The 13,029-nt window shown below is 40.6% G+C and overlaps 1 protein-coding gene across 1 annotated transcript in view; it reads left to right on the forward strand.

Moving 5' to 3' along the window:
- Window positions 1-13,029, forward strand: part of PKHD1 (PKHD1 ciliary IPT domain containing fibrocystin/polyductin) — a gene marked incomplete at both ends in the record, with an annotated part of 416,219 nt that overhangs the window by 371,937 nt on the left and 31,253 nt on the right. The window contains 2 exons of the mRNA XM_080665111.1: window positions 11,514-11,649; window positions 12,930-13,017. Of these exons, the coding sequence (XP_080521237.1) occupies window positions 11,514-11,649; window positions 12,930-13,017 (224 nt within the window). The remainder of the gene's footprint in view (window positions 1-11,513; window positions 11,650-12,929; window positions 13,018-13,029) is intronic.

Consider the following 13,029-nt stretch of genomic DNA (forward strand, 5'->3'; position numbering starts at 1 on the left):
CAGTCCCGAGGGAGAGAGATGATAGTAATTTTGCCTGTAGGTACTAGTGAAATACTTATACTTTGGAAAATGGAGTGATGATCAAGAGTTTACTAGGCTGAAGCTATGAACCTGATTGGGCTTTATTTAATCTAGGATTATAAAGTTCTGAAAGGACACCTTTGTCAAATTGTGTGAGGCAGGAGCATCAATGATGCCAAACATGTTCTTGGCACAGGCCTCTGTAGGATCTGTAGAATACTTTACGCTATGTTATTCTGACTCTATAAGCTTGTATTTTGAAGTTCTCCACTAGATTTCCATTCAATACACATTTCAGAAGTAAATTTACCAAAAGTTTCCCTGATCTTAATAACTGAAGTCTGTGAAGCACATGTTAAGGAAAGGCAGGGGTACATTACTCTCAATTTTATAGACTACGTTAGCAAAGGAATGAAGCCCAAGTTCATCTACGGCATCTGCCATGAAGTCAAGACTGTTGGAGTCCCAAGCTCCATTTTTTTAGCCGATACAAAAGAACCTGAGAGACAATGTGAACTTGGCATAGTGCTTAGAAAACATACACTGAGTGGCCAGATTATTATGATCTCTGAACGCGTATATATATTAGAGGCTAGGTGCATGAATTCGTGCATGGGTGGGGTCTGGCCAGCCTGGCCAGGGGGAGAGAACATGGGCGGTTGGCTGGCCTGCCTGCTGGTCGAACTCCTGGTCGAGGGGACAATTTGCATATTAGCCTTTTATTATATAGGATATACACTGAATGGCCAGATTATTATGCGTTCAGAGATCATAATAATCTGGCCACTCAGTGTATATAAAACTAACCACCTCACAAATGCCTGCTGCTTGGCTGTAGAGAACTCACCATGAGCAACATGGGTAATCCCTATAAACTTGTCCTGCCACTGGAAATATAAGCTCAAACCCATGCAGATGTTGAGGTGATGTTGGTTCCCTGAAATAGGAAACTTATTCAGATTCTGAGCTATATTACTCAGTGACATATTAGAGCATTCATATTCTTTTAGATTATGCTGCTGTTGCTGCTTTTGCATCTTATATGTGGTAATGCTAATAAATAAGTTACTCCTGTACAGTCTCTCCAATGAATGTGCAAGTTATTCTAAAGTAAAAAGCAAAAAATAATATCTTTACATCTGAGGCATATTCAACTAATACATTGATTGCCTTTTTATACACAGAGCAACATATTTATACGAAAGCTTAGCTAGTGTTTTTGTATTATATGTTATATCTTTACAATGGAGATAGGTGTTCCTCTTTCCTACAGTACATTTATATGTATGGAAGATATAAAAAGAAAACTCAAGCATTTTTTCTGGATTCTGGTTGAAGAGTTGGGGAACTGTTGGCTTAGAATTGAAGCATGCTCCTGGTTGCATGATTGTACAAAATCTATTAAATCTTAGATAGTTTTACCAACCACCAACCCTTCAATATGTTATTGATGTTATTATGATATCATGTATAATAATATAAGAATCATGAATCTGAAAAAATTATGCTAGTGCATACTAGCTTATATTTAAATATGGTTTCTTTCCTTTAGCCCAATTTCATTTAGATCCCTCTCAGTTCTTTTAGTGTATTAGATGTATGAGTGACTAGAGAGAAAAAGAGCTAGTCCATTGCTAAATTTTATTTAGATTTTACCATACTGAGCTTTTCTAATAGGTTGACATTTAACAATGACTGATTTTTATATTATATATTTTAAAAAGTCTCAGTGAATATTTAGCTTTTTACTAGAAGGAGGGAAATGTCAGAGAGTAAAAGCAATGGAAGTATAACAGAGGAAACCCAGCAAAGAGAGCAGACTGAGAACAAGTTTAGGTACATGCACATATGTGTTTGGACATCATTTTATCATAAGGACGTGAGATGGCTTCAGAAAAAGATTGCCTTTATTGCCCACAATCTGTTGTAGCCACTGTGTTTTCACTTTGAATCAGATATTTCTGATTTAATAAGAAACCATATATATTATTGCATCATTTTACTGTGGGGATGTATTATATCCCCCATTTCTCTCTATTCCTCTAGTATGTTAAGAAAAATTTTCTTAAAATTTAGACATAAGGCTAAAAAGCAAATAATATGAAGATAAGGACAGGCTGCTTCTTAAGAATACCTGAATAAATATCTGCAGAATGAGAAATGCTTTCTCCTAAGTGATTAAGTGAGAATTAGCAAGGTTTCCCATGGTCCTAAGAAATGCACAGTATGGTAAACAACCCTGAAGCCCTGTGTAGGCCCCAAGGCCAGTCCTGTTCTTTCAACTTTGATCATACATTAACAACCTAATGAATTGACTTTGAGACAGCAGAAATTAGTCTAGGGACACAGGGCTCTCAGTGAAAAAGCACCAAGCACTATTGTTAATGGAATTTGTGCATTTCAACAGATTGAGGCCATATCAAATATCTACAGTACTTTTCAGGAGGACTATTTCCTGCTTTCAAAAAGCTACCAATGTCTGTTTTGTGGGGAGAAATGAGAAGCTATCTACTTTTTAATTAAAATAATGCACAGCAAAGAATTGGGCTCCCCTGGTGTTTATCTAGAGGCATCTGGATTTAAGCATCCTCGCTTGGCTTGGTCAGTTCCATGAACCTGTTTCCCATCTTTCAAAACTTTGTTGGCCTCTGTTGTAAGTTTCTCAGTTTCCTCCTGGCTCCTTTATCCTTTTTGACTTACACTATTTTTATTCATTTTTCTTATTTTAAGTAATTTCAGTGAAGTAGAGGGAACAGAGATATACCTATGTTCAATCTGTTTTTTTTTTTAAACTAGGGTTTCCTCATGGGGGTCTTAGTTCTATATTTTGTCTTTTATCTGAAATTCTGGAAGGATACATTTTATATTGCTTCTCTTTCTTTTGGTGGCAACTTGATTTTTGCTCTCAAATTTCTTTACCTTTTTTCTCTTCTTCTCCCCCCTTCTACTGCTTCATTAAAAAATATTCTTTGTCATATGGTAAAATGAAATACATTTATGTTTTAGTGGAAGTTTAGCTATTGAAATGCCAAAGCTATTAGTGGTTGGCAGAATTTCTAAAGTGACCTCCCATTGACTTGCTATCCTAATCCCAGGAACCTATGAATAGGATCACGTGAGCCCTTTCTCCTGCTGTGGCAAATAAGAAGGCAGAGATTGTCACCGTGTGAGAGGACTTGAAGGGTCGCTACTTTTAAGATGGAAGGGAACACATGAGAAAAAGAAGGTGGGCTCCATGAATAGGAAGTAGACATTGGCTAACAGCCAGCAAGGAAATAGGGACCTCAATTCTATAATTACAAGGAAATAAACTCTACAACAGTCTGAATGCATTCAGAAGTGGATTCTTCCCCAAAGCCTCCACCCAAGCATTGAATTTAATCAAGCCTGTCTGGGCTCTTAACCCACAACCTAGAGATAATACATTTGTGTAATTTTAGGGCACCAAATTTGTGTGATCTGTTATGCAGCAATAGAAAACGAATATGCCCTCTCACACAAAGCTCCTTCTCTATGACATTGCCACAAACCTTGTGCTCTGAAACCAGACATACTGAGGGTGAGCATGACACTCTGGGAGTATGTATCTGTATGTTTTTATACCTATTATGTGAATAGCCTTTTAAGTTCCCTTGTTCTGTGTAAGGAGCAAGCTATGAAGCTGACTCGAGACAGAGAAGAAAACTAGGAGAGACCATCGGTGAGACGAGTCTATTGGCACTCATTCTCCTTTAGCATCTTCTCCAGGCCCCCTGGGCACCTGCTTTGTAGGAAATAGCTATTTGGAGTTTGCAAAAGCAAAATCTTTCTCTCAATAGGGGAGGATATTCTTCCTAAGACTGGCAGAATTCTCGTCCAGGAAGAGATTGCTATACTGGCCAGCTTGTCTCTTTCCTCCTTCATGGCAAAACCATGGCTTCATTGTCAAAGAATGTTTCTGCACCATTTCTTCTGTTCACCACTTTGTTAAGTTAAGTGGATGGCAAAATTGTCATAATGGTATTTCATATATGTGGCTTTGTGGGAAAATGAGATGCTCTGCATAAGAAAAATTTCCATTTAATTAAAAATTGCTCCTTTTATCACTATATTTTTAAAAAGCTTTAATCTCTTAAACTTGAAAAAAAAACACACATTTTCCAGCCTTATTAAATGGAAAATAATGTATATCATTCACATTTTTATTGATGATTCATGGCCATTAGCAAAGCTATCATTTATTCTATAGCCCTGTTTCTGCAGTGATGCCCTTAGGGACAATTGTTCTTATACTAAATGGCCCTGGACCACTAAATGTTTGATTCTACTTCTGCATATTTTTTTCTGCTACTTTCCTTATAAATGCGATGTTAATTGTAATCCATTGCTGCTGTTAACATATCTGTATCCAGCAGTTTCCCACCCACATACACATGTACTTCTAATTCCAAAATCGAACCACACTACCTTAAAATCAAGTAATTTATATTTATTGGTACAGATGGTGAAGTTGTAGGTAAATATAATAAAGACTTATGAAAGCTTAATGTTTTATATTACACAAACATTAATTGAACTGCTATTATGTCCAAAAATTATATGGCTCATATGAAAATTTAGAGATTTTAAAATGAATGGGTAGGCAAAAAACAACACATTTATGCAACTATTTAATAAGGATGTTGTATTAAATCTCATTATTCTATATCTACTACAAAGATATCACTGATTCAGTGTTACTGCTTAACCATTAATTTAGTTTTTTGTAAAATTGGCTTGAGTACATTTTTATCGTTATAATATTTATTAGGTATTCAAGGCTTGAACTTACTATTACATTCCCAAGAGTACGGAAGCACAGTGCCATGTGCAATAAATGATCATTACGTACTAATTGAAAATATTGAAATGTAACCTGCTTGGCTTCTTTGCCATTCTAATATTCTCATGCAACCAATATCTTGTATTAAATCCCATTCATCAGAAAAATCTTGAGTGATTTGTTTTCCTTGTCTGAATTTGATTGCTACAACACCCCAATACAAGTTGAAAATATAAAAAATATTGTGTATGATCTTAAAAACGTGTTCAGAGTTTCCATTATTCCAGATATTTATGCTGGATTTATTATAAAATATTATTTTAAATGATGTACTAACTAAAATACTTAGGTTTTGACCTCTGATTTGACCTTGTGGGAAGACATGCTGTGTTTACTCTGTGTCTGTACATACCCCTGGCACACTGCAACCCACACCTAGGTTACTCAAATCTCAAATCTCAATTTGAATTGAATAATTCCAAAGACCCTCAAGAGTTTAGTAATAAGTGTTAGAGCATAGCAGTAAGCACACCACCTGAGGAGTGTGCCAAAACTTGAAGTTAGCCAGGCCAAGATAGGTGGTGGCTTTCCAGAGGCGCTTAAAGACCTAAGAGCAGAAGTAGTGCATGGTGGGTACTGATCTGTCTTAGGGTTACTATAGTAATATGTACTGGGTGCTTGCAATGTGCCAGGTCTGGAAACACTATGCTATCATGAAGGAAGGAAACACTGGGATCATAAAACATTTCTTCTCTCTCAGAGGTTCACAGCAGCTAAGGGCATCTGGCTGAGTTTGATAGGGGACATAGGATTATAAAATACAGTAGTCCCCTCTTATTCATGGTTTTGCTTTCTGAGGTTTCAGTTAACTGTGGTCAATTGTGGTCCAAAAATATTTAATAAAAAATTCCATAAATAAACAATTCATAAATTTTAAATTGTGTGGGGTTGTAGTGGCATAATTTAATAAATGATGGAAAATGCTCAGGACACCCTGACACACTTCATTAAAACATGGGGCTCTTTTATAAGAACCTGATTTAGTAATGTTGAAGAGGCAAAGGGAGTGAGGAAGTATCTCTACCCCCCAACCCCCACTCACAATGCCTGCACTTTAGGTCTTGCCCAGAGCCAGCCTTCACCAATAGGATTTACTTGTTTATTTGTTTACTGGATTTGTCATGCAAATATAAATAGTCCCCCGAACCCACCCCTTTAGAGGGTTAGCAGTTTGGATCTGGCAAATTGAAAAGCAAGGGTTGAAGTGCATAGTGGTGATTTCTGAATTGGGAAATTTCTGAATTCTCTTTATCTTTCTTTTAGTTTACACTTAGCCTTGAAAGGGGTGGGGGGATTCTTTCACATACTTGACTGGGTGTTGGAAGCTGTTAACTAGTGGTTAGAAGTGGGAGGAATTAGAGGGAACTTTCCTCCCCCATTTTTTAAAGTTTGGCTGTAGGTCTTTCTGCCCGCAGGCTACAGTCACATTAGTGGTTGGAAATTGGATAAGGACAGCACAATGACAAATCCAGGTTGCTTGCAATAAGTTGCTAATCCCTTTGCTTTAATATCGGAGCAGCGTATAATGATGTTTGGACATCACTCCAGTTTACTGACGACCCCACTGGGGCCAGCAATAGAACCTTACAACTGTCTAACAAGGTGTCAGGTGACTCCCGTCGTCACAGCAACGGACACTGGAATCTAATCTTCCCTCCATCCCTTCTAGCACCCAATAACGCCTAGATTATATAAGTGGCCCATCATTGCTTGGTAACTTGAATCAATTAACGTTAATTCGCACAATGCTATGATGTATTGTGATCACTTTCATTTCAGGGAAGGGGGAGAAATTGCTATAAGTCACCTAAAATGAGGTTGTCTGTGGTGCTGAGGTATTAATTGGGTGTCCATATTAAATGCAAAAGGAGCCCCATCGTGAAAGGAAAGTGGATGAGTGACTCTCTTGGCTGCTATTGACCTATCAGAAGAAGACAGTGCCCTTTTCCTTTGCTTTTATCTATTACAGTTTTCCCTATTGCGTGTCAAGTTGATGTATTATAAAAAATTCATTTGGTGACCTTTCACCCCCTTAGCAGATTAAACAATTTCACTTCGATGGCATCATTAACAGGACCCTGCATTTAATGATGATTTCTCTAAAAGGCCACGGAGATTCGATTTTAAGCTAACAGATTTATTGCACTATTATAACATATCGTAAAAAACTGTACCACCTACGGTCAGGTTTTAGGATAGAAACTGTTTAAGAGTTTATGTGGAGCTTAAAGTGGTATTACCTTGGGATATGCTGTAGCAGCAAGTCTCTGACCTCCAGTGAGATGCTGTTTACATTTAATAAGAGATGTTTGCTCACAATAAACTTTAAAGTGTGTCAGGGGCAGGCCTTTCAGCGGGTGTTCAGGCAGTTGGTTCCCGTCCCTTCGTCTGCAGACATCAGTGTTCTTGTGTCAAGATTTTGATGAGCCTTTCAGTTTCTTTAGCCCACGCTGCTGGCCTAAATTCTGTCCCGCACCAGAAAGCATTTAAGAACTAGGTTAGGGGAGAAATAGGAGCTGGTAACAATGTTAGAATTTTCCAATAACCTGGGACCCATAGAAGAATAGAATTAATAGCATAGATTTTTTTTTTAAAAAAAATCTGTTTTAAATTATTCCCTTTAAAAAAATTATAAGGGGGGATTGCCCACTCAGGTTAAGCAAACTAATAAATGGTGATGGGACTATTGTATGTTCAATTTCCAGTGAGCAACTGTATCTGTAACACAGGTCAGAGCCTTAGCTGGGAGATGACCAAAGGGGGCTCTTAGGACTACTCTGCCCCATCTCCCAGAATTCTCGGGGGGAGGGAAATTGCTTCCTACAGAAACTTCATAGTTCATGATCCACTGTATTTCCTCTTTCTAGGGTTGATTGTCACTTTTATCTGACATACACCTTTCATGTCAAATAAATAATTTATTCTTTTATCCTCACACACATACACAAATTAAAATAAAAGGTTGGGAATAAAGTATCTGATTCAAGCATTTAATTGATGGCAGGATAAGCTACTTTTTTTTAAAAAAATCAAAAATTCTTTGTTAGACCTGACTTAAGTTGTATAGAGGATAAGTGATATATGATGTTTATCTTTTATATTTCCATTTAATTGCTAAAAATCTGTTACATGTCTATGATGTACTAGAGGCCCGGTGCACGAAATTTGTGCACGGGGGGTTGTGTGTCCCTCAGCCCAGCCTGCACCCTCTCTAATCTGGGACCCGTCGAGGGATGTCCGACTGCCCGTTTAGGCTTGATCCCGGTAGGATCGGGCCTAAACGGGCAGTCGGACATCCCTCTCACAATCCAGGACTGCTGGCTCCCAACTGCTCACCTGCCTGCCTTCCTGATTGCCCCTAACCACTTCTGCCTGCCAGCCTGATCACCCCCTAACCCAGGGGTGGGCAAACTTTTTGACTCGAGGGCCACAATAGATTCTTAAACTGGACCGGAGGGCCGGAACAAAAGCATGGATGGAGTGTTTGTGTGAACTAATATACATTCAAAGTAAAGGAGCGGAGGGGAGAGCAAGAGAACTGGATAGAACAGCCGGATCCGGCCCGCGCACGTAGTTTGCCCCCGGCTGCCCTAACCACTCCCCTGCCAGACTGATTGATGCCTAACTGCTCCCCTGCCAACCTGATTGCCCCTAACTGCCCTCCCCTGCAAGCCTGGTCACCCCTAACTGCTCTCCCCTGCAGGCCTGGGTCCCCCCCCCCAACTTCCCTTCTCTGCAGGCTTGATCGCCCCCAACTGCCCTCCCTTGCAGGCCTGATCCCTCCCAACTACCCTCACCTGCTGGCCTGATCGCCCACAACTACCCTCCCTTGCAGACCTGGTCCCTCCCCTGCTGGCCATCTTGTGGTGGCCATCTTGTGTCCACATGGGGGCAGCCATCTTGTGTGTTGGAGTGATGGTCAATTTGCATATTACTCTTTTATTAGATAGGATAGAGGCCTGGTGCACGGGTGGGGGCCGGCTGGTTTGCCCTGAAGGGTGTCCCCGATCAGGATGGGGGTTCCCTTGGGGCGTGGGGTGGCCTGGGTGAGGGGCCTGTGGTGGTTTGCAGGCCGGCCATGCTCCCCGGCGACCCAAGCAGAAGCCCTGGTATCTGGGATTTATTTATCTTCTACAATTGAAACTTTATAGCCTTGAACGGAGGCTAGAGCAGGCCAGGGCAGGTGGAAAGCTTGGCTTCCTCCATCACCGGGGAAACCCAAGCCTCCTGCTTGCTCAATGGCCACAGCCATTTTTGTTGGGATTTATTTACCTTCTATAATTGAAACTTTGTAGCCTTGAGTGGAGTCCACAGCTGGCCAGGGTGTACGGGAAGCTTGGCTTCCTCCATTGCCAGGGAAACCCAAACCTCCTCCTCACTCCATGGCTGCAGCCATCTTGGTTGGGTTAATTTGCATACTCGCTCCTGATTGGCTGCTGGGCATGGCTTGTGGGTGTAGCAGAGGTATGGTCAATTTGCATATTACTCTTTTATTAGATAGGATAGTACATAATAGGCTTGATGAGGCAATCCTATATAATAAAAGCCTAGTGACTGAAGGGCGAACGACCAGAACGACCCTATCAGTCACTATGATGTACACTGACCACCAGGGGGCAGACACTCAATGCAGGAGCTTCCCCCTGGTGGTCAGTGCGCTCCCACAGTGGGAGCTGCTCCTCAGAAGTTGGGTCCACAATCACTCGTTGATGAGTGGCGCTCCCACAGCGGGCCTATCCCCGCAGGCCAGGCCCCCCACCAGTGCATGAATCCCGTGCACCCGGACCTCTAGTAGATATATAATCTATAATGTTACTTTTCTTAAATATGTTTTTATTAATTTGAGAAAGAGAGAGGGAGAGAGAAACATCAATAAGAGAGAAACATCTATCAGCTGCCTTCTGCATGCTTTCTACTGGGGATTGAGCAGGCAACCTGGACATGTGCCCTGACTGGTATTCAAATAGGTGACCTTTTGGTGCATGGGACGACACTTAACCAACTGAGCCACACTGGCTAGGGCTATAATGTTCTTTTAATAAAGCTAACTTGGTCATCAAAAATACCAAAGCTCTTGGAAAAACATATTTTAAGGTATCATGAATTATATAACAATTTTATTTATTCTATTTTATTGTTAAGTCACATCAGCAATTAATGTGCTTGAAAGGGTTGAAAAACAATATAGCTCATTGGTAAATTGCTCTAGACCTTGGTCATGCACGTACTATTTGTAAGACCTTTAGCAGGTTACTTTAGTCTTTTTGGACCTCAGTTTCTCCATCCTAAATAATAAAAGTCTAATATGCAAATCGACCGAACGGTTGGTTGCTATGATGTGCACTGACCACCAGGGGGCAGACACTCAACACAGGAGCTCTCCCCCAGCCCACAGGCCCCAGGCCAGCCAAGGCGGGTGCCAGTGGGGGCCCTCCGATTGCCCCGCCAATCGCCCCACAGATCGGCCCTGATTGCCAGCCAGACCTAGGGACCCTACCCATGCACGAATTTTGTGCACCAGGCCTCTAGTGTATAAATAAGAATACCTACCTCATAATGTCATTTTAAAGATGCAGTGAGTTTATACAAGGAAAGCTTAGAATAGTACCTGGTACACAGTTAGTACTCAGCATATATTAATTATGAGTATTATTCTCCCCAAAGTCTTCATTCAATTAAAATTAAAAAATCAGTTAATTCCATGGTTATTGAACCTATTTAGTGCGAGCACACCATGGAGATGACAAGTATGGAAGGACTGTTGTGAGGACTAAGTGAGCTATTCCATGTCTAACAGCTGTGCTGGGGCTTTGCTCTCAGGCATCTCATCTCAGCTCCCAGTGATGTCATCATGGTACCAGAATCAGCCATGGAGAAAGTATTCACATCATGAAAACTGGAAAACACTAGGCATCAGGGTCTTTGAGGGGAGAGCTGGTTCACTGGCATACTACTGAACACATCCCCACCTGTCTAAGTCTTATAATCTTAAAAATTCCTTCACTGGGGTCTTTGGGGGGCTTCTATCATTAAACTGTGATAAAAATATAAGTTCATAATTAGCGCTTCAGCCCTCATCCCCTCACACCCAGTCCATTCTTTACCATGGCTCAGCAAAAATCTATATATATAAAAACCAAGCAACCAGAATGATGGACCAACTGGAATGACTGGAACAACTGGTCACTATGATGCACACTGTGGCAGCCCCTCCCCCTGGCTGGCTCCATCCCTGATCATCCCCCCTTCAGATCAGGGGTGGGACCAGCTGGCCAACCGCCTGTGGCCCCCTCCCAGCCATCCCCATTCCCGATCGACCCCCCCCCCTTATTGGGAGTGGGGGTGGCCTACCTTCCGCATCCCCTCCCCCCACCAGCCCAACCCAATCAGCCACCATTGGGGTGGGCTGGCCGGACCCCACCTGTGCACGAATTTGAGCACTGGGCCTCTAGTGTTAAATAAAGACATAATTATTATTTATTCAGTTACAATGTAATGTTCACTACAAAGGGTATTATTTTCTAGATTCAAAGGCAGATATTTTCACTGCTAGTAATGGATTTTGGCAATCACTACTACAGTAATATTTGTAATCTTATGGCTGTATTCCATTTTGTTTTACATGTGCCAGAAATACAAGCAATTTTAAAACTGAGAACTCGATATATACTCGGCCCTATGCTCTTTCAGTCCTAGTCCAGCCTTCAGATGGAGAAGTGGGGAAAGAACTTCCAGTACAGCCACAGCTCATTTTTCTGGATAAGCAGGTAACTTGTTCACAGGTAACGATCCTTAAAGTTTGGTAGCATGTACTCAGTGCAGATTCCATTGTCATGGTACATACTTACAGAGTACCCCCTGAGTGACATTTGCTGCACTTAGAACTTCTCCTGACTTCTGTCATCCTCCTTCCACTTCATGGCCTGCTTTCCTTCTGCTTCATATGGATGCCCACATTTTGATTAAGAGTGAAAATACAATTTGGATAATTTTCCTCCCCAAGAAAATTCTTGAAGTAGATTTCTAGTATATTCTCAGAAATCTGACCCTCTCAAAGAGGTAGAACTATATTTGAAGAAGTCATTTTATATGCTAATGAGGAAATTCATGCCATCACATCTGCATTATAGTTTTGCAGGGTTTTTATCTTTATTGTTTTCCAGTTTTATGTTATTTTAAATGATTTCTCTCATAGGTGGTTAAGTAAATCATTAAAAAGAGGTTTCACTGCTTAATTCTAATTTCAATCGCAATGCCCTCTGTTTCTATTTTATCTTTTCTGTATTTACTAAAGTTATGGAAGAAAATAAAGTAAAATAACCTAATTAAATCTGCTTTCCACTCTTTACTTTTAAAATGCAACCCCTGGCCCTAACCTTTTGGCTCAGTGGATAGAGTGTCAGCCTGCGGACTGAAGGGTCCTAGGTTTGATTCTGGTCAAGGGCATGTACCTTGGTTGCAGGCACATCTCCAGTAGGGGGTGTGCAGGAGGCAGCTGATCAATGTTTCTCTCTCATCAATGTTTCTAACTCTCTCTATCCCTCTGTAAAAAAATCAGTAAAATATATTTTTTTAAAAATGCATCTCCTGACATGTATGCAGAGGGACAGAGGCCACAGGACTGAAGTCCACATTTGTAAACCTGCACTTTGATCTCACCCATTTCTCTCCTGCTTTCTTCTCTTGACCTTGCTTTCCTTAGTATCTGTCAGCACAGAATGCCACTGTCCTCTCCTACAAACTTGGCTTTCCTTTCTCCTCTTCACTGCCCTGCTCCACATTTTTCTGTAATAATGTTCCTCTCTTCTCTCAATGTGCTAATCATGATATATTCTTAACATGAGAAAGAAAATGCTTATTTATCATTTTTTCTTCCTTTGCTTGTTTGTACTGAATTTGTGCTTTATGCAAGATTCTATTCTAAATTCTCTTCTTTTATAGATAAATTCATAGATTCTCTTCTGAATCCAACTTTTCCTGTTTTTTTTTTTTTTTTTTTTTTTTTTTTTTGTTGTTGTTGTTGTTGTTTCTTTTCCCCTATTCTCAGAATCGGAGAGTAGAGTCCTTGGGGCTGCCATCAGAGCCTTGGGCCATTTCTGTTTCCCTGGAAGGGACTTCAGATTCAGTGCTGAAAGGTAGGTATCTGT

The sequence above is a fragment of the Plecotus auritus genome (assembly GCF_963455305.1).
Source record: "Plecotus auritus genome assembly, chromosome: 4".
Classification (NCBI taxonomy): Eukaryota; Metazoa; Chordata; class Mammalia; order Chiroptera; family Vespertilionidae; genus Plecotus; species Plecotus auritus.